Source organism: Pan paniscus, chromosome 7 (assembly GCF_029289425.2).
Source record: "Pan paniscus chromosome 7, NHGRI_mPanPan1-v2.0_pri, whole genome shotgun sequence".
Classification (NCBI taxonomy): domain Eukaryota; kingdom Metazoa; phylum Chordata; class Mammalia; order Primates; family Hominidae; genus Pan; species Pan paniscus.
The window spans coordinates 21,619,111-21,641,393 of NC_073256.2; the positions used below are offsets into that span (position 1 = coordinate 21,619,111).

Consider the following 22,283-nt stretch of genomic DNA (forward strand, 5'->3'; position numbering starts at 1 on the left):
CCACATGAAGGGTCCTCGTGGTGATGGAAGGCTTCTCCCTGCACCTCGACATACTACTTTGAGATCCTGGCTGTGATGTTGTGCCACCGTTTTGCGAGATATTACCCCTGGGGGAAAACCTGGTAATGGGTACGGGGAGCTCTGTATTATTTCTTAAAACTACTATTGTCTACAAAGTTCGATTTGAAAAAGAAGGGGTTGTCTCAGCTACCTGAAGCTGGAAGAAGTGAGGACCCGTGACGTCTCATGAAGAAGAACAGAGCTGAAACCGAGGGTGGCCTGTGGCTCTCAAATGCTTGTTACGAGGCCACAGTGTATGACATTCCTCTGACCCGTGAACAGCCCCTGCATCTCACTAAGTGTTTGTGTCCAGGTCATTCCTTTCCCAGGTCCAGACCACTCACACAGGCCACATCCAACCCCCGGCTGCTGTGAGCAAGAAAAGAACCCGAGGCCACTTCCAGGCACCTCTTCAGGGTGTGGGTGACAGAGAGCAGGCTCTGGAGTGAGGGCAGGAGTTGTTGCAGAGGACTGGGGAATCTCTGTCCTGGCCCATGTTGCAGAAGCACGAGGCCCCACGTGAGAGGTGCAGGTGCTGGCTTTGAGGGTTCCACCGCAGGCCTGAGAGTGACAGTGGTGCAAGCCTGCTGTGCTGGGAGAGGAGGCTGGTGTTCGCACCTTTCAAGTGGGGGGCGGAATCCCTGCGGAACTCATGCCAATCTGGGAAGCGAGGTCATCACCGTGGGTATGACACAGACCTTGGGGCCATGCATTCATAAAACACGGCTGATGACAGTGCCAGGCCTGTGCTCAGGCCTGCACTGGAGCTGGGCTTGAATCTCAGCTCTATCTGTTACAAACCATTGGATCTTTCAGGGACTCAACCTCCTCTGTGCCTCACCTTCCTCTCCTCCTCTGCTAGGGCACCCACTTCCCGGGGTGCTTGTCTATGGGCTGCAGGGGGTGCCATGTCAGGAAGATGTGAGGAGCTCCCCTAGGTGGGAGGGGAGAGAGAAGTCACGTCCTCAACCCTGCAGGAAGCTCCGGGGAGGACGGGGGCTTTGGGGTAGAGAGGGATAGCCCCAGCTTTGCTTGAGGTTCCGAGCACAGTCAAGCAAGGCAGATGAGGCTGAGCTCAGTATCTCATGCTCTGATGGGCATGAGCCCCCACATCGCAGTGAGCCTGGTTCCTTGGTCTCCAGTTAACCACATCTGAACTCAGTTTCCTGCCCTTTGAGCCCATTGTAAAAAAAAAATAAAATACGTTGGGGAGGGGATGCAGAGAAGAAGGTGACATTGGGACTTACCAATCAGAAATCCAGACAGGACCCCAGCTATGGTCTGCAGGCTGGTCCACGATGCCCCCTGGAGAAAGTCGGTGGCCAACAGCAGCAGGATGATGTTCTCCAGCAGCATGACCTGCGGGACCCAGGACAGAGAAACCACACCTCGTCAGGTGCACACTGCCTAGGGACCCCCGTCCCGTGAGTCTGCAGCGGCTCCCCCTCCCCTCCATCCTGAGTGCCCACTGGAGACTCCAGGCTGCTGGGGACTACCCAGGAGCAGGGCTATGACCCACTGAGACCTTCTCTGGCAAAGAGAGAGCCACCCTGTTCTCAGGGTGGCTCATTAAAGTGTCTGCAGAATCATAAAGGCCCAGGAAATGTAAGGGCATCCCTCAAATGGCTGTGGGGCTGCCTTTAGAGAGTCAGTGTGGGCTGAGAGGGGACTTTTATTTTCTACTTTGCATATTTCTCCATCCTTACGCTAACTGCAGGCACTCATTAGTGTTACAATGAAAGATAGCTGCAGAGCTCATGATGCCACTGAATTCCAGGGAGCTAGGGTCACAAACTTTCTAACAACTTTAGGATTTTGTTGCCTTAAAATAATTGCTTTGCGGCCACCAGGTGGCAGCCGGAGACGGGAGCTCGCAGGCTGACAAAGGAGCCTGGCCCCGTGGCTGCAGCTGGTCAAAATGGCAGATGGTCCAGAAGGCTCTTTGTACGCCCATCTGGGTCAGCTTATTAACTTTGCTTTCCAATTTTTAAATATAAAAAGATACGTCTTCATTAAAATAAGTAAACAAACGACATAATTCAAATGCGATATATTTAAATACTGTGTGTGTTATTTATTTAAAAATAACACTTAAATTATATACTGATTTGCTAAAACTCTTCAAAAGATTTGCCAGGTTATTCATTGGCTACGTTTTTCACTCTCAAAAATTCAAATAAGGACAGAAATAAAAAAAATTATGAGGAGCTGCTTCGTAATCCTACGAATGTCCATTCTCCCAGTCCGTCTGGGTGCAATGAGCAGGGTTTCTGCCCTAAATGCCTTGGCCAGCAGCCAGTACAGAAGGCATCTTTCTCTCCCCACTCCTCAGCTGTGTGGTTCTGGTGGTTCAGATTCTTAAGTTTGTCCCAACTCCATCACCTGCCTCCTGTCTTTCCCGCCATTTCCGTGGTTCTGGCCCCATGCCTCCTGTCTAGGCAATCCCTATCTTCATTCTGTCTCTGAAATCTCTCCTCCACACCAATGTCAGGGTGACCCACTTCACCCAGAGATTGCACCTTGCCATTCCTCCCCGATGCACCTTGAAACAGCCCCATCTTAACTTCAGGATCCAGTCCCTACTTCTCAACAGAGCAGATGGTCCTGTTTGCCACTTAGCCCAAGTTTTCCTTTCTGGGGTCATCTTCCAGCATGCTCTCCCCAAACGACATTCCACTGACAAACAGTCTTTCCTCAACCAAACTCCAGTCAGCCTTCTCTGAGCCTTCTTTTCCATGAGTCTTCAACCCTGGCCAACGAGAACTCCAGACTCAGCACATACGATTCCCCTTACCTCTCCACACCAAGAGACTTGAACAAACACTGACCGAGTTTCCAGCAGCTCAAGGCCTCACCCCTACGATGCTGACCTCAGTCTCCTTTAAGTTCCTGCCTAAGAAAGCGCAGTGCTGCCAGGAGAAGGTACTGTTTGTTCCAGCCAAAACTTGGTGCTGGGTGGATAGGACCCTGGACTTCCTTTCCGAGCAGTTCCTTTAGAAAGCTTGCAGTTGCAAATCATTTTGCTGCGCTCTGAGATATACATCTTCTATTACCCAGAACTGTCTCCTCAAGTACCCAAGAGCCATCTATTCAAATACAAACTCCAAGCCTGGTGGGTGTATTTCCCTAACAGGACTGCCTCCTGCCTCCTGTCATAAAGAAATGAGAAATTTGTTTCTGCTCCCAGCAAGTGACAAGCGCCAATGAACAAACGCAGATGGCACACTCACATTTACGATCCCACTTTCCTGCTTTTTGTAAATTTCCACTTCCCTGTCTCTGCCCAAGCCCCGGGATGTTCCTCCTCCTTCCTCCCTTTTTCTCCCTTTTAAGCCCTGTCACCTCTGCACAACTTGAAGGTGGGTTCAGTTCATGCAGGGCTCTTCCCTATGGCGATAGACTCAGTGCAATCTGTTTTTATTGCTTTTAACTAGCACAGGGCTTTTTTTCCCTCGGACGCTGTGCGCACTCACTTTCCTGTGGATTTCCAGACACTCCAGGGTCTTTCCATTACTTCCGCAGCTTTGCCTGAAACGTTCTAGCGCCCTCCACACCTTTTCTTCAGGTGAACCTTGCTCACCACATAGCACCTCGTGCAGGTCCCCTCTGTAAACCCTTCCCTGACTTTCCCAGGCTCTGCCTCTTGTGTCCTGTAGGGTTTTGATAGCGTCACTTCTCTGATCACAGTGGCTGCATGGATTTGCTTATGTCTTTGTGGCCACTGAGACATGACCCTCTCACACTGTGGTGTCTAACTCCATTTTCAGCACAGGAGGAAGCTCAATGTGTGCTGATGTGAATAAACCCATAACGGGTGAAAGAAGTGAGACCAGGTCTTATATTACATTCAGAAGTGATCAAGAGGCAGGCTTCCGCCCCTGAGCAGGAGGTGAGGACAGTTGAGTAGCTCCTGAGCTAGGCCGGTCATAGTGTCACCTGCGGCTGTCTCCAGACACGGATTCCCAGGTTGCACTCAGACCTACTGAGCCAGAATCTCTGAGGGGGAGCCTGGGAATCGCCACTTTATAAAAGCTCCCCTGAGTGCCACTGACAACCAGCAGGGCTGAGGCCCAGCTGCACTGGAGGCCCCCAGCCCCCAGCCCCTGCCAGACCCTTCCAGCAGAAACCTCTGAACCGCTGCCAGGCGGTGGCCTGTTGGTTAAGGGCCCTACGAAAAAGTATAAAAATTAACTAGGTATGGTGGTATGCACCCGTGATCCCAGTGACTCGGGAGGCTGAGGTGGGAGGATCACTTGAGCCTAGAAAGTCGAGGCTGCAGTGAGCCGTGATGGCACTGCTGCATTCCAGCCTGGGCAACAGGGCAAGCTCTGTCTCAGAAAAACAAAAGCAAAAACAAAACACCTTATGTTCCTTCTTGAAGGGATGTGGGGTGGTACATTCTCCAGTGGCCCAGGAATAGGCTCAACATAGCTGAGCAATGCTTGGGTTGGCCCTGGGTTACGCTGCCCAAGGCTGGGGCTTCCAGACAGGAATTGCAGCTTCTTCTGGGGCCCATCCAGGGCCTGGGGTCTGGCAGCCTCTTTCCTGTGTGAGCTGCTGTCTCAAGGGCTGGGGCTGCATGGGTCCCGGCACCCTCTGCAGAAGGTAATGCTTTCGGATGGCAGCACGGGTCTGTGCCAGCAGGGTGCACATCTCAGGGAGTGGCGCCCCAGTGTGTCCACTGCATTGTGGCCTCAGGCTTCCAAGATCACAGTCTGGGCATCGCTAACCTGCCCAGAGGCACTGGTTTCAGGTGCTGGCCACTCAGCCACATTGGATCAATGGAGATTAGGTGGGGGTGTTGAGGAACAGTGGGAGAGGCTGCCTCACACTCTGAATGGCCCATGCCACGGAGCCAGGGCTGCCCAGCACTGCCTGGCACAGGGAGGGGCCCAGACTCAGGTCTGGGCAGTGTGCATGGTGAAGTGCGAGGTGAGCATGTCCACCTGTCATCTCCGCCTTTTCTTCAGTTTCATGCTTGCAGCCCCACCTCAGAATGTGACTGGCAGGCACTCTTGAAATGTCAGTAGTTTAATAGGTTATCCTGGGAGTTACGTGTTATTTCACCTCTTTATGGTGATATTGGCTATCTTTACCCTCCACTTCCTTCCTCTTCCCTACCTTCCTTCCTCTTCCCTACCTTCCTTCCTCTTCCCTACCTTCCTTTCCTTCCTTCCTTCCCTCCCTCCCTCCTTCCCTCCTTCCTTCCTTCCTTCCTCCTTTCCTTCTTTCTCTGCTTTCTTGCCCCCGATGTCTGTTTCATTTATTGTAAATTATTTATTTATCTTTCAGAGCATCTACATCTATCTACCTGTGCCAGGCACCAGGCTCTTGGCTTTCTATCCATCACCTTATCAATCCTAGCAACAACCATTTCAGAGATACAAAAACTGGGTGTGGGAGCGGGGGGAGCCCCGGTGACTCTCATACAGTTCAGAACCGAAGGATCCTGGCATCAAACCCTAGCTGGTTGGGCAGCAAGGCCTAAAGCCCATGTTCCCCATCACATGCTGTAGGGATCCAAGCCCCCGGGCTAGGACTGCCCGGCCTGGATGGGTCTGTGCACAGGGAGAGAGATAAGGACACTCGTGCTGCTGTGGTAGCTCTCACTCCAAATGTAATGGTGTCTGATTTTTGCTTTTCCTATTTAATCGCTCTTGACTCAGTGATCTAGTGACTGTATGAGATGGCTGGGAAGAATGAAGGATTTGCTTTCTTTCCTTCTCTAACAGCCCTCAAACTCCTGGGAGATGACACGGCAAATGAGGTGTGAGTGTGACAAATGCAAGCAAACAAGGTGGCAGGTGTCAAACTCCTCCTTATTGAGCTCCTGCTTATCTGGGCATTGGCAGACGGGGTGTCCACCTATGAATAAGCCACTTCAGCAAATTGGATGAGAAAATCAACATTCCACTTTGTTCACTTGGAGATCATGTTGGTTGGGAGGCTGCTCATGCATGACCTGGGCCCTGCCACACGTGAACCTATCTACAACACGCACGCTGTTATTATGCTCTGTGTTCAGATGTGGACGCTGAGGTTGGTGAGGCTCAGTAATGTGTCCAACATCGCAAGTCCTGTGCGCTCTGTCTGGCTCCATAGCCTGTGGGGTCACTGTGCTATATGGGTCCTAAAATCAGCAGGTGTCTAGGACGCTTCCCTTTCCTGGACAGGAGCTGCATCCTGCCTTTACCTTCACCCAGGTCTCTACCCTGGAATGCCTGACTCCTCCCACAGAAGTCTCACCTTTTCATATGAATAATGGCCACAATTTATGGGTTATTTTGTGCCAGCTACTCATGTATATTATTTTATTTGGTCTTTACAGGAACCCTGAAGAGTATGTAGATCTTATTTAATCTTCACAGGAACACTGAGAGGGGGGTGACTTATTCCTAGTGTGTGCATGAAAAAGTAGGTTCAGACAGTTTAAATTCTTCGCTGAAGCCAGCTGGTGGTAGCAGTCAGCAGAGCTGGGCTCCAGTGCAAGTTTTTTCTGACTCTAAAACCCATGACCCCACCAATGTGATTGTATTTTCTCTCCTTTGCCCATTATAATCCAGCTCAACCTCCACTGTCCAGCCAAAAGTGTCTGTGGTCATCCTGACGAGAGGTGATGCTGGCAGCTACGCCTATGAGTCCCAGACATTTTTTTCTCTCCTGGCATCTAGCTACATTCTGTCTGATTTTGGTTATTTGGGTGTCTACTTAACTTACCAAATATTATAAGTTCTTTAAATATGAAGAAATCTCTACTGGACTCAAAGCAATCTGAAGAAGTATTAGGCCACTTTTGTGTTTCTGATACTCTCTAGGGCCATGCCTGGATCTTAATCATAAACCCCTAATAAAAATGGAGTTGATTAACAGAGACATTGAGTATATGATATTATACAGTTGAACTGTAATGATATTCAGCAGATGGGCTGATGTAGAGAAGACATCACCAAATATGCCTCAGTTGTTGCCACATTGAATGCAGGGCCACAACTGGAGGTTGCGTTACTATTTTCAAAGCCTGTCATCTCTGTTCAAGACTATAATTCTTTAAGAATTTTTCTTAAACTAAGCTATTCCTTTTCAATAGATAGGTGTGCATTGGTGCACACACACACACACACACCCCACACACACCCACACACACCCCACTTGCTGTATACACTGTAAAAGTTAGGATAAAGAAAAGTGCCACTTGCCATGTAGAACGTGACCATCCTATTTCTAGAAGGGCTGTCCCAGAAGCTGAGGTAGCAGAGGATGTACACGGCCCCCACGAGCAGGTTGAACAGCCTCCAGTGGCAGGTGCTGTCGATGATGTCACTCTGCTGGGCGACAAGCCAGAATGTCATCACCAGCCAGTGGGCACCTGCAGAGAAGCCGGGTGCAGACGTCAGGGTCCATGCAAGGAGATGGGGGGACAGGCAAGGACACAGAGACCAGGGAAGGCTCTCTGACCACATTTGACTCAGCATCCAAGAAGAGACATCAAAACCCAGAAGAGATTTGAGGGGGACAGAAGATCAGCACAGTTTATCTTTGCATGTATTATCCCATTTTATCCTTATAAAGGGTATCTGACCTAATTTGAATATGACAGAAGAAAGACTAGCTTCAATAACACTTGCCAAATATTGTATACCTATGCCCTTTTTATTCCAGAAAGTGTTTAAAGGGGCAGTTATAAAACTCACCGCCAATTATTTTAAAATTGTTACAAGAGCTAAAAACCTCCACATGCAAAGGAAAGAACTCTATGTGGTGCAGCTTTAATTTTTATTCCCATATTTTAAGACGAATAAATCATTTTGGATTTCAAGCTGAATTTTTTTAAAAAAAGAATAACAAAATAGCTAATCTCTCTTTAGAAGCACAGTTCTTTTTTTCAAAAAAATTATCTTTTTGGCCAATAACTGTATTTAATGTTTGCTCTAGGCCCAAGGGGCAAATATTTCTAAATGTCTCCACTTCTCTTAAAACAAGAGTGCACTGTTCCTTCTTGCAGAGTATATTCACTGATGACCAGAGATGACAGCTCTCCTCGGCAGGGACACACAGGCCCTATTCAGGGAATCTCCAGAGCCAGATAGACTCTCTGTCATTGCCATTCATATTGTGTGTGCCTAGACTGAGGGAGGAGGGAGAGCTTGGATTTAGTGGAGCTGTCCTATTTGCAACAGAGGAGATGTCCAAGATTCAGCATTCAAAGGAAATGGTGCACTTTTGGAAGCTATGTGCAGTATGACATATAGACTGTATATTTTTATATCAGGTGAGGCAGGTGGCACCTTGTACCTCCCTCCTGTTTCAGTGACAGTTTTTCTACATAAAAGATTTTGGCCTGTAACACAGAACAGTCTCCTGAGAAGTTCTCTGCTCCAGATTTAGCTGGGAGTGTTGAGGGCTGGGATGTCTAAGCTATGGCAGAGTATCTCCCAAGACAGCCAGCACGCGTTCCTTCCTGCTTTGGATGTGTACTCATCGGGAGCTGCAGTCTAGTCCTCCATGCTCTTGAATCTGGGCTGGTTGTGCTTGCTTTGACTGGCAGAATACAGCAGAAGCAATGCTGAGCCAGTTCTGAGCCTGTTTTTATAGAAGACTAGCAGTTTCCAGTTCCTTGCCATTGGAATTCTCAGCTGCTAATTCCTGTCAAGGCTCTTTATGAATCTGAACACCTGCTACCCCATTGCCATCTCTGAGGCCACCCAAGCAAGATCCATTCAGCAGAGAGCCCAGTCAGCCTTCAGGCCTGGGATTGAGGATCATACGTGGTTATTCTTGAGACCTTCATTTCTGGGTTGGTTGGTTATGCAGCAACATATGACCAGATCATTAGCTCAGCTCACCTGCAACCACAAAAACCCAAAAGTGGTAGGCTTTGTAGAACAGAACCAGACTCATCACGCGGGTTCCCAACATGCCCATCCTCCAGAGCTGCTGGCAGAAGAGGGCGGCCCATGGCATGGCCAGGTGGCCTGGCTTCATGAAGCCCATGAAGCGAGTGTAGGACACCAGTGCCCAGGAGAGTGAGGACCAGGAGAACAGGGTGCTCACCCCTGCAAGGGAAGCAGAAAGATGTGGTATGCTCTGAAGATTCCGAAGTAACAGTACCTTGTGAAGATTCACTCAAGGCATTTCTTTAATGGGATGCGTAACCTCTTGTTAAAGCCTGGCTGCACAGAGAGTATCACTAACCCACCACTTTGACCAGTAGGTAACATAACAACTCTATGTCCAAATACACATGTCTATATTCAGGAAGAAATGGGGATATGCAGGAAATATTTCCGCTGCTCAATGTACTAAATGCTCTTCCCAGCAAATGGGCTGGACTCTTCCTTTCTATGCCCTTTAAGAAAAACGTCCCAGCTCCTGATCCTCTAAGTCCTCTGTATATAACAAAGCTGATTCTACAAGGCTCTGAACATGATTCCACCCCAAATGTACTTTGCTGTTTTATCCATATGAAGGAGGTTTAATAAAAGAATGAAAACGTCAAATGGTGTCAGGCTCTTTGATAAAGATGGATGGAAGGACAGTGCAGGCATATACGTGAAGCATTTAATTTATGCATATGCAATTGTGGACACTCAGCAAAGAGGAAGGGAGAGATGAAGATGGAAGGGGAGAGGTGGGGAGGGAGAGAAGGGGGGAAGGGGAGGGGAGAAAAGGGGATAGCAGGAGGGAGAGGGAGAGGGAAACAAGAAGCAACTGAGAGAAACAGGGAGAGACATAATGAGAATGTGAATGGCCTGAAATGAGTGGGAGCTGGAGACAAATGTTGCTGGGGCCTGAGTTGTTCTCAATTTCCACATGGCTTTGAAGGTATAAGCCTCTGGCTCTGTTAAGAATTATTATTATTATTATTATTATTATTATTATTATTATTATTTTGAGACAGGGTCTCACAGTGTCACCTGGACTGGAATGCAGTTGTGCAATCATGACTCACTGCAGCCTCAAACTCCTGGCCTGAAGTGATGCTACCACCTCAGCCTCCTGAATAGCTGGGACTGCAACTGCATGCCACCATGCCTGGCTAATTTTTGTATTTTTTGGTGGAGATGGGTTTTTGCCCGGCTGGTCTTGAGCTCCTGGGCTCAAGCAATCCACCCACCTCAGCTTCCCAAAGTGCTGGGACTACAGGTGTGAGCCTTGTGCCCGGCCAAGAATTATTCTAATGATTAAAGACACAAGAAAAACATGTGCAGTGAGTTTATGGAGAGGCAGTCTTTCCAAGGCATTTTGAGGATAATTTTGATTATGGGTAATTTCTATCTTATGGGCTGACTTTAGAACATGACCCTTAAGAAAGAAGGGAGCCAACTCTCTGTAAACTCAATGCACCAGCAAAAGCTAGTTTTAAGCATCATCTGTGCTAGTGAGCTCAAGGTGCCCTAATGCTCCTAAGCAGAGGAAATGTCGAAGGGAGGGTTTTGCTAAACAGGCTCACGTTCCTGTCCCCCTTCGGCAGTCAGACAGTCTGTGCTCTGTGGTGACAGTTACTCACCTGGCACAATATCTGTGAAGTCTGAGGCTAGAAAAACATATGTCTGAAGCAGCAGGTGGGGCCCAGTCTGCAGCAGGGCCTCCAAGAGTCGAAGGGCCGACAGGTCGGCCTCCTGCAGCTGCAGCCAGCCTCGGTGGGGAGCCTCTGGTTCCTTCTGCAGAGCGGTCAGTGCAGCGTCCCAGTGCCTGGGGAACAGCAGAGGGCACGTGACACGGAGCCAGACTGTGGCGAGACTCAATAGGACGAGCTTTCATTTGGAGACATAGTACATGCTAAGCAATATCCTATGCCCTTACTAGTCACCTAGAGTTACTAGTTAGGCTGTTGCCAGCCTCCGACTGCAAGCAGAAGACGTCAATTCTATGTAAGTTCCCCGAGTCCTGTGGTGCTCAGCCAGGCCACACTCTCCCCACGTCTGGTACGCCAGTACCTGACCTGGGGGCTCTTTGAACTGGAGCGGCTGCATGGCAAGGGAACCCAGACTGCCAGCTCTGTGAGGCTCGGCAATCACCCCGACCTGAGTCCCACCCTGGATCCTCTTGGGATGGGAATTCATTTATCAACAGATGTCTGTTGCAAGGTACTGTGTGTTGTCATCTCTTTGAAGGACAAAAAGTAGAAAAAACCCTTGTCCTCATCCTCACAGAATGTAGAACTCTGTGCTGCGAAAACTGGGGCACATGAAGAGCAGACAGGGAAGAAGGATCTGGAGGCTTTGCTGGGGAGTGGCCAGAGGTCCAGGTGGCTGGAGCACCATGCGGAGCTTGGAGGCTGATGTGGTCCCAGTGAAGTAGATCTGGGCCCTGAACTTCAGGCTGTGGGGTTGGGATTTTGCTCTGGAAAAATGAATTTGGCAGAGGTAATATGTACTGTCTGGGGTATGAGATGAATGTGTATGGATTTGTGTGTCTATGTATGTGTATGTGCATGTGTGTGTATATGGGTGCACACACACGTGGTGTACATGTGCTTGTGTGTGTGTATGTATCTGCATGTGCATGTATGCATGTGTGTGCGCAAGTGTGCAAAACATATGCATATGTATATAGGCATTATGTGCTTGCATATGTATAGGGTGTATGTTTATATATGTGTGTGCATGAAGGTATATGTGTGTATATTCATGTATGTGTGCAGTGTGTCTCTGTAGTGTGTGCAATGTGTGTGTGTGTGCACGCATGTAGTGTGTGTGTATGAACAGGGGATAGGAACATCAGGAGGAAACAGAGCTAACAGAATACTTCCAGCAGTAATTGGTGAAGGGAGTCCTAGGAATGGAAAGTAGGGAGCAGGTGCAGGAAATAGTGGGGTTGGAGATCAGGATTTGATGACTGAACAGGGGAGATGAGGGAGGTTGCAGTGGCTTTGAGGTTTCAGGCCTAAATGACTTGGAAATGGCGGTGCTACCGACGGAAATAAACCAGGTGAGGAGTGCTGGATTGGCTACGATATGAATTTCTTCAGCAGTGAGGAATGTGAGGATGGGTGGAGCCCCCATAAGGAGAGATCTGATGACCAGTTGTGGTTGAGGGACTGGAAGTGGCCAGAAGAGACTGTGTGAAGACAGCACAGGCCAAGGACAGCACCCTGGGGACTGTTCCCACTAAGGGGCCTGGATACGAAAGGGACACCAGCAAGGGTGGGTGGAGGCCAAGAACCAGGCAGCGGAGAGAGCTGCTGATGTCTGCACTGTGGATTACAGGATGGGGTGGCCCAGGGCCACGGGGACACATCTGCTCACCCAGCCTGGGTGGCCCTCCTAGGCTCTCGGAAAAGGAATCAAGCAACAAGAAAGAAGTCAGAACATGTCCTTGCTTCAGTCTGTTTCCCATGAGCCTATGCCAGACACCTTTACTGGTAACTTCATCTCATGAGTAGAAAGTGGCACAGGCCACCTTCCTTACAACCTGAAGATCCACATAGAACCCACGACGACGAAGCCACTCCCCACCACAGCAGCGGGCTCTCAGGCTTTGAGTCTCACCTGGAGGTGAGATTTCGCCACCACCCACCAATTCCTCTCTGGGTCTACCCAGCAGCAGCAAGAAGGAGATGACCACAGCCGCCTGCACACGAGCCTGCTGCCCAGCAAACCCACTGGATTCTGCTTCCCTGTCTTGTTCAAGTTAAGAACTAGAGGTCACTTCAATTTAGCAACTCCTGAAGCCAAGCTGGATGCATCTCGAAGGTCACCTGCAAAACTCCCCGTAGAGACCCCTAAGGCTCTGACTGGCAGGTGACAAGCTGGACCCTGATGGTTGGCAAACATTTCTATGTCCAGAGCAGAAGGTTCGGGGACTCCTCTTTGAAATGGCTTTATTCATGGTGCTGAGATCCCAGGACAGATGTCTAAGAAAAACAACTTTCCTTTTTCATGATTTGGAATCCTGGAGTGAACCCATTTCTTACTGTGTCTTGATTCCTGACATAAACTTAATGTTAAGAAAAACATATGACACTAAAAAATGTAACCATGAGGGCAGGCAGTAGTTTTCTTTTCACTCTCAAATCATTTGTTCCTGACACGGGGTAGTTTCCTCTTCTTGCTCTTCCGGAAAGCTTTGTTTGTTCAATATGCATTTTTCTTGGACTTTGAGAAGCCCACCTGCTACAGACCACAGGAGAAGTAAGAGAAATGAATCCCAGCTTTTTGGGAGGCCAAGGCAGGAGGATTGCTTGAGCTTGGGAGTTTGAGACCAGCCCTGGCAACATAATGAGACCCCATGTCTACAAAACAATAACAAAAAAAAGAGCTGGGATAGTGGCGGGTGCCTGTAGTCCCAGCTACTCGGGAGGCTGAGATGGGAGGATCACTTGAGCCCAGAAAGTCAAGGCTGCAAGTGAGCCATAATTATGCCACTGCACTCCAGCCTTGGTGACAGAGCAAGAAGACTCTTGTGAAAAAAAAAAGGGGGAAGAGAAATGAAAGATGTCTTTTAGAAACCTAAGATTCAGTGTGGAAAGAAAACATACAAATGCGAAAAGCTTAAAGAGGAAGAAATGTAAGTATCAAAATGAGTGGCTTGGGTAGTGGTGGAATCAGTCACAGGCAGAGAGAATAAGGTGGTCAGGGAATGCTTCCTGGAAGAGGAGGACAGGCAAACTCTGGACAGGTAGATGGTAGGAAGAGCCTAAAGGAGTGTCTGGGGTCAGTGGCACAGGATACAAGGCACTGAAATGAAGGTCCATGTCTGGGAATAGCGAATATCTGGTGCTTGGTAAGGCGGGGGCCAGGAGAGGCTGAGCTGTGGGGCTACTCTTGTAAGAAACAGAGGACCAGTGGGAAAGTGACTAGCCCGGTTTTCTGAAACGAGCTGTCTCGAACCCATTGCAGAGGGAGAAATTCAGGCTGAGACCCCTGGACAGCCACTAGGGAAGCCGGGGAGAAAGCTGAGGCGGGGTGGAGAGCGCGGGGATTTGGTCACTAGGTCCTATGAGATGGTGTCCGACATCTGTCTTCACGGTCACTGCATCACTCCAGGTCCTTATCAGCTCTTGCCTAGATTTCTGGCTGCCTGCATGGACCCCGTCCCTCCCAACTCTGTTCCATTTTATTGTCTCTGGTGCCATCTGTCTACAAGCTCATTTGCCCATATTATTCCTTTGCTCAAACCCTTCCAACAGGTCTCCAATGCCTGAGAATAAAATCCAAACTCCTTAATCCAGTAGAAAAGTTTCTTCATGGTCCAGCCCGTTTATCTCCTGCCACATTCCTGCCATCTAGGAAATTCTTACCCTTTAGTCTCAAGAACCTCATCCTAATTTCCCATACACACCACTTCCGGCACGCATCTATGTCTTTGCACCAGCGGCTGCAGCTTGCTGTGTCGGAAACGCCTGTTCCCTCCCTACATTGAGGGAAATCCCAACATCCTTCAAGCCTCACTCGAGGGATCCTGAGGCAGGACTGGGCCCTCCAGGGCTAGGGCTATATTTTATATACTTTTAAATATTAAGTCTCCCCTCCTTTATGCTGAACTTGTCTTACATACCTTTAGAGTTTACCTTAACTTTCCTTTTGAAAACCTTGAACTTTCACTAAAGAAAAATTGCTAAACCAAGATGCATGCTAAGGATGAGATAGGCCTTCTTCTGTCATCTCATGCTGAGTTTACAAGTGGATTTGTGGGCTTAAACAGAAAGATGAAAAAGATGTTGGTAACATAGAGTATTAAAGTGGAAGTAAAAAACCTAAGTAGAAGAAAGTAATGGTCTTTGTTTAAATAAGTGGTCACCAATGTCAGGCTCTCTTGAACAGAGTCAGACTTAAAATTAACATGGTATGTATTCTTGGGAACGTTAAAAAGAATACACTTATGGCTTAAATCCTTGCCTTTTTATATTTATTTATTTATTTATTTGAGACAGAGTCTCATTCTGTTTCCTAGGTTGGAGTGCAGTGGCGTGATCTCAGCTCACTGTAACCTCTACTTCACAGGTTCAAGCGATTCTCATGCTTCAGTCTCCTGAGTAGGTGGCATTACAGGTGTGCGTGACCAAGCCTGGCTAATTTGTCTATTTTTAGTGGAGATGGGGTTTCAACAGTGTTGGCCAGGCTGGTTTAGAACTCCTGGCCTCAAGAGATCAGCCTGCCTCCACCTCCTAAAGGACTGAGATTACAGGTGTGAGCCGTCACGCCAGGCCAAATTCTTGCTTCTTTTTTTTTTTTTTTTTTTTTTGAGACGGAGTCTCGCTCTGTCACCCAAGCTGGAGTCCAGTGATGCAATCTCGGCTCACTGCAAGTTCCGCCTACCGGGTTCACGCCATTCTCCTGCCTCAGCCTCCCAAGTAGCTGGGACTACAGGCACCCGCCACCATGCCCGGCTAATTTTTTGTATTTTTAGTAGAGACAGGGTTTCACCATGTTAGCCAAGATGGTCTCGATCTCCTGACCTCGTGATCCGCCTGCCTCGGCCTCCTAAAGTGCTGGGATTACAGGCGTAAGCCACCGCGCCAGGCCTCAATCCTTGCATTTTTATAAGCAACTTTGTGTTTTACTGGATTCTCAGTTAGCAGATTCTTTTGTATTTTGTTATGAGGACACTCAAAGTGACCTATTCTTAGGCAATTCAAAATTGTGCCAAACGCAATTGTTTTGGCTCCCCCTACAGGTCCTTTTCCAGAACTGCAATTTGGAAAGCTGGATTGCTTCACTAAAAACACTGCTTCACTCAGTGTTGTCTTTGAACCCTATGTGCTAGTTTCAGGATGAGGAATGGATCCACTGCTGTCTATTTTAACTTTCAAAGCTTTCCTCTATGGAAGTAAATTTCTGGTTTTTGGTTCATGTTTAACCTGAGAAACACTGCAAATCTTGCGGCTTTTATGCTTGCACTGGCTGTTATAAACCTTAGGGCCAAATTGTGACCCGCTTCCGATAACTGTGCATTCTGGCTCTATCTTGTTTTCTAACATTTCATCTCGATACCTGGCCTTTCTCATTTCTTTTCTTTTCTTTTTTGTTCTTTTAAGGATGTGTATTTTTAAAGTCATCTTAACTTCTTTTTCAAAACAAGAATAAATATATATGACTAATGGTTTTTCCTAATTTATAATTTTCATGTATCTCTTCACTTATCTATATGATTTCACTAGTATATACCAGATTATTCAAGTTAGTTTTTTTATATACACCAGAAAATCATGGCATCACTTAAGAAAATTAAGAGTGCATGGGAAAGACAGTGTGGGGTCCACTGTGAAATACCAGCAGCATGAATTTGGACACACGGTGGTCCCCTGGCAGCCCCCATCTCTGAGGAAGGCAGTGGATTCCATGGGGCCTGAGGGTCCACACAGCCTCAGAAGGCAGATTTGTCTAACCATTACCCAGGAAGCTTCTCTAAGTGACCACCTGGGCTTACCTCTCTCTTTGGGCTGCCAAACATGGGCTCATGGTAGCTGACTCACTCAACAGGCCTCTGTCCTCAAGGGCTCATGCCTTACCACTGTGATGGTCAAAGCCAAGTAAGACCCAGAGCCCTTAAGGATTGATTACTGGGCTGGGCCGATCAGGGAAGGGGACAACAATGGCAGCTAGGGCACAGGAGAGGCTCTAACCCTACGAGGCCCTCCGAAAGATCCTTCTCTGCCTTCTCCGCCATGGAAGAAAGGGCCCTATCTTTTCAGAGGAACGGCACTGCTTGAACACAAAGGCCGAGCTTTTGGCAAAATGCCTGTGGCTGCAAATATGCTTTTGGTGCTGTTAGAGGTTTAGGGTCCAACTCTGAGGGTCCAGTGAAACTGAGAGTGGGTGCTTGAAGTCTTTCTCAGAAGCACCCTCTACCTCCTTAGCTGAGATTCTACTCTGGGTGGGACGGCACCATTCCCTGCTCACAGTGATGCTCTATGTGGGGCTCATCACTCATTTCAGTGCCTCCGGAGAAAGTGTTGGGAATAGCTTGCAGGCATAAGCCCCCAGGACACACAGCAGCATTGGCCACGACCCCTTGAACACCTTTCCAACCCTCAGTGCCTATGATTTAATGAACACTTGAGCTGCAGGGCTTCACCGCTCTGATCCCTGAATTTTTCTCCCTTAAAAAAAATCCTGTGGCCAGGTGCAGTGGCTCACGCCTGTAATCCCAGCACTTTGGGAGGCCAAGGTGGGCGGATCACGAGGTCAGGAGACCGAGACCATGCTGGCTAACACAGTGAAACCCTGTTTCTACTAAAAATACAAAAAATTAGCCAGGCATGGTGGCACGTGCCTGTAGTCCCGGCTACTCAACAGGCTGAAGCAGGAGAATCGCTTGAACCCAGGAGGCAGAGGTTGCAGTGAGCCAAGATCACACCACTGCACTCCAGCCTGGGTGACAGAGTGAGACTCCATCTCAAAAAAAAAAAAAAATACCTAACAACCCAATGGAATTATGAGGCAGCAGCTGACAGCTGAAATGTGCCCTTGATATAAACTCACTGACACATCTCTTCTCATAGCTCCTTGAATCCAGGTTCTCAAAGTAGAAAAAATCAGCCCTCACCTGTCGTGATGGTCTGTGGATCACGGATAAGCCCACCAGGCCCCAGAACTATCCCTGGCTACTTCTTTAGAGAAAAAACTAGCCCTGGCATCCAAATGACTTTTTCCTGAGACGAAGTCTTGAAGCAAATGTCAACAGGCTGGCTTCATTGTCTAGTCTGTGGTTCACTAAACTATGCCACCTTCCTGTTCTAAGGTGACAGGTGTGCAGATGGAACTGCCTTAAGTAAGTTGCTTTATATGGAACTAACGGCTCAACCAACAAATCAAAACAGCAAGACAGGACTTCATCTGAAGACAAGAAAAAGCCTTTCGTAAGGTCACAGCTTCACAGAGAAAGCCCCTGAGGTTGGAGATGCTCAAAAAAGTGCAGGCTGGACCCGGGCATGCCAATATCAGAGCAGGGGTTTGCTGTGGTCGCTTTGAACCTCTTCCCAATGCTGAACTTTTATGAGCTTGAGGACAGAATCCACATGGACAGAAGATTCCTCTCACTGCACTTGTGCAATTGTGCTCCAGAGGTGAAAGAGGCAGCTGTTCTTACCGCTTCCAAACACCAAGCTGTAGGAGGTGCAGCATCACCAAGGAGCAATGCCCTGGATGCCCGTCTGCTCGGAACCACAGGTAGCTCAGGGCCTGGACCAAGAACCCGGGCAGGAGGACAGCAAGGGCCAGCCACCCCCACAGAAGCCGTCCTGTGGTGAAGTAGTAAGCCACGGTGTAAAGGCCTGGGTGAGAAGGGGAAAGGCAAGCAGGTTGTTGGAAGGCTGGAGTGAGACTGGGTACCTGCATTTTAAACAATTGAACATTTTCTGGATGTTATGATGTTCTGACCTCTTAAAATCTTTCTGGCTGGGGAGTGACTGTCCCTCCCAAGGCTAGCAATTATTTCAGCTAGCAAAGGGCCCAGCCAGGAGCTTGCCTTTGACATGCGAACTAAATCTAGCCAGAGCCAGACCTCCCCTACCTGGCCCATACCCCCGCAGAAGGCAATCTTCTTTTGCCTTAATCATCCCAGGGCCCAGTGCCAGGAAACTAGGGACCACCCTTATACCCCAAAGCCACAGAAATTATTCAAAGGGCTAATCTGAAGCTGGTGCTCTGCCCCAGCAAAGGGTCTGGCCTCAACTTCCCCTGGTTCCTGTCTCCTGCCTCCTGACCACCCTGGTGACATTCCCCTGTGGCCCGGCATGGTGTGCCATGTCTCCTGTCCTAGGATCTGTGAGTACAGCAAACTTTGCTTTCTAGAGTCTCTCCCGTGTCTCATCTTGTGGCCACACCTAATTATCTCATTAAAAACAAAACCAAAGCACTTTGGGAGGCCGAGGTGGGCAGATTGCTCGACGTCAGGAGTTCAAGACCAGTCTGGGCCTCTCTATTAAAAATACAAAAATGAGCAAGTTTGCTGGCTGCGTGCCTGTAATACCAGCTACTCGGGATGGATGAGGCACCAGAATGGCTTCAACTCAGGAGGCGGAGTTTGCAGTGAGTCGAGATTGGGCCACTGCATTCCAGCCTGGGCCACAGAGCAAGACTCTTGTCTCAAAACAAAACAAAACAGTAACCAACCAACACAGTGTCCCCATCACCAGCAAGTCTCCTAGGAGCAGCCTGGGAGCCAGCAGAGCCTCTGGCAACAGGGACAGGCATTCACTAAACGACATTGTCAGGGCTTTCCAGAGCAGTTGGGCAATATACGACATGTGCGAAGCGCCTAGCATCTTGTGCATCCTCGAGAACGATGAAACATCCTCTCCGGTTTGTTTGCTTGTTTGTTTTTGATGGTGGTTACGCAGTGGAGAGAGAGTGTGCACTCCCCAGTCAGTAACTCCGCACTACGAAACCGTTAGTCCCTGTGGGGTCACAGCTCTCTCTGTGGGGTCCCTTTTCTCCTACTTTCACATGGGGAACTCCCTGGCCTGGAACTCTGGGCCTCTCCAATACTCCTAGCACGGCCTCCTGAGGGTTGTCTGAGGCTGATCTTGGAGGCGGTGCGCTGGTAGAGGCACCGCACACAGGCATCGTTTCACACAACTGTTACTTAGGTTTTCCAATAGTAAAGTTCTAAGTGGATGAATGAACACAAGCCGCGGATTTTAGGGAAACTGGGAAAACTGCCCTGAGGTACAGCTGCAGACGCTGCAGCTCTAGACCGCGGGGTCCGGGCTCAGGCAGCCCTTAGCGCCCAGGCTGGGTCCGGCTGTCACCACCCCGAGCGTCCTGCGGCAGCCTCCCTTGCACGAAAAGCCTTCGGTGCTGCAGGGCTGGGGAATGCTGACACCCAGTCCGTGCCCAGCTAGAGGGCAAGGGAGGACACCTGGGGTGGGTGCCGACCCCCGCAGGTCCTGTCTCAGCCCTTCCAGTCCGGGGCGCGGAGCCAGGGCGCTTGCGCGTCCTCCGTGTGCGTCCTGCTCGGCGCGCCTCGGAAGCAGCGGGACCTGCGGGGACGCCCGCGAACTCAGGGAAAAGTCCCAAGGCGGCGTTCCCAGGGTACCCCCTCTTCCACCCCAGGGACTCTGCCCGGGAACAGGCTTCCGCAGGGAGCCCGGCGGAAGTGGGCGGAGACGCTCCTCCCGGCACTGAAGGAGTTACGAGTTCAAACCAGAAGGGCGCGAAAAATGGGGCCATCTTGCTCCGCCGCGGCTGGCGGGCTCTGGGTTCCCCCTGCGACGGAGGTGGCCCCGGAGGGCCGCGTCCCGCCCCGTCCTAAACCCCGAAGCGGAGTCGCCGTCCTACAGGGCCGCGTGGATGCGGAGCCCTGTCCCCCTCCCCCCGCCACCCCTTCTGCGAGCGGCCTCCAAGTCGCAGGGTCCCCCTGGACGGCCGGGGGTCGGGGGAGAGCCCGGGCGCCCCCAGACTTGCGCTCAGCACATCTTGGCATCGCAGCACTTTGCAAAGCTTGTGATGGAAGGAAGGGCGGATACATCTCCCCTGCTTCTGCGAGGGGATCTTGCATGCGTGGGGCGGGGGGATCGTGCATGGGCGGGAGGAAGTCAAGCACCAGTCGGGGGGCGGGGGACCGAGCATGGGTGGAGGAAAATCATGCATCCTTGGGGGGATGGTGCATGCGTGGGCATCTACTAAGGACGGGAGGACGTGCTCTGCAGGTGGGATGGCCACCACCGTGCGTCACCGGCGCGCAGTGCTGGGCGCAGGCCGGGGCAGTGCCCGCCCGGGCATGGGCAGCCTGTGCGGCTCCCGGCGCCGGGGTAGGGTTGGGGGCGGCAGGGGTGAGCACAGCCTCGGGCTGCCGCACTCACGCGCGCTCTGCTCGGCCGCCTGCAGCAGGGCCGAGAGCCCCAGGAGCCCCGCGTGCATCTTCCGTGCCGACCCCGCAGCCTGCGCCCGCCCCTTCCCCTGCACGCGGCCCCGCGTCGGGGAGGTTTCCGGCCCGGGGCCCGACTGCGGGTGGCATTTCTGGCTAAGCCGTTAGGCGCGAATTGTATGTCTGGTTTATTCGTAGTGGCCAGCAGGGGAGGGAGGGAGGATGCTTGGGGTTTCTGGCTTCCAGGGTGGGTGGGGACGAGGTGGTGGAGTCCAGCTCAGGTCCGGGCTCCTGATAAGGGCAGAAGCGGGTTCTGCGCTGCCCCCAACCCTGTAACCGCCAGGAAAGCGCTTGGTGAGCGTCGGGACTGCGCAGGTTCCTCGGGAGGTGGCTAAACTGGCCACGGCCTCTGGGGCCGCCTAAAGCAAGTCCGTTAACCACCAGTCAGGGAGTAATACTGTGTTTGAGTAAATATATGTAGAGTTGGGTTAGAATCGTTGATTGGGTCTCTTTGAAATCTTACAGTTGTGTGGCCAGAAAACACAGGGCACGTTACCCGGTATCGTGGTCTACACCTCGCTCACAAATCCATCCCAGGCTGTATCCTCATGAAAGCTTTTTCCAGATGTGCTTGAGGGTTAAGATCCCAATGTGCAAGAAAAAAAACTGCACATTGGAAAACCTTCTCTTCGGAGATATCTATATCTATATTTATATATATTTACAGATATGGAGATATATACACACACGTATCTGAAAACATTCTGACGTTTTCAAAACGGTAAGACAGACTTTTATTCAGAACCATTTCCTTAGATGTAAAGGACTGCACTGAGGTTTTGCAGCAGGGGAGAGAGATTGGGGTCCGAAAATAATAAGGTAAAGTGGGGATTTATAGCCAAGGAGCAGTGTGGGGGACGGTGAATGGAAAGTCATTGAGAAGGGGACATCAAGTGGGGGTTCTGGCTTCCCTGACCTAACAGGATTCTTGCTGAGGGTGGGCCAAGGTGATCCATATCGGGGATGGGGGGTGGGGTGGAGCAGGTGTTGGAATTTGGTCAGATATGGAGGGTATTCAGACACCTGGGGTAGGGAATTGAGGTTAAACTGACTTAGCAGGATTCTTGCTAAAACTAGACGCTGCAGGGACAGAGAAAGGAATGCCCACGTTGGGCCCAGTCGTGCAGAGAGCTCGGAGGAGGCTGTCCAAAGTCTGATCAGGGAGACATTCTTTGTCATTCCTGTATATACCCATATATTGTAATAGGCTATTCTTGTATGACTATAAAGAAATACCTGAGACTGGGTAATTGATAAGAAAAGAAGTTTGATTGGCTCACAGTTCTTCAGGATTTACAGGAAGCGTGGTGCTGGCATCTGCTCAGCTTCTAGGAAGGCCTTGGGAGCTTATGCTCATAACGGAAGGTGAAAGGGGAGCAGGCACATCCCATGGCGAAAGCATGTTCAAA

General features: G+C 50.0%; 1 protein-coding gene across 1 annotated transcript in view; it reads right to left on the reverse strand.

The window, feature by feature from the left end:
• The window catches only part of XKR5 (XK related 5), a 29,015-nt gene extending 8,117 nt beyond the window's left edge, over window positions 1–20,898 (reverse strand). Inside the window, exons 1-6 of the mRNA XM_003805348.5 lie at window positions 20,810–20,898; window positions 18,094–18,277; window positions 10,568–10,752; window positions 8,904–9,113; window positions 7,257–7,426; window positions 1,308–1,419 (exon numbers count right to left, since the gene is read on the reverse strand). Of these exons, the coding sequence (XP_003805396.2) occupies window positions 1,308–1,419; window positions 7,257–7,426; window positions 8,904–9,113; window positions 10,568–10,752; window positions 18,094–18,277; window positions 20,810–20,867 (919 nt within the window). The 5' untranslated portion in view covers window positions 20,868–20,898. The remainder of the gene's footprint in view (window positions 1–1,307; window positions 1,420–7,256; window positions 7,427–8,903; window positions 9,114–10,567; window positions 10,753–18,093; window positions 18,278–20,809) is intronic.
• Window positions 20,899–22,283: the final 1,385 nt, after the last annotated feature.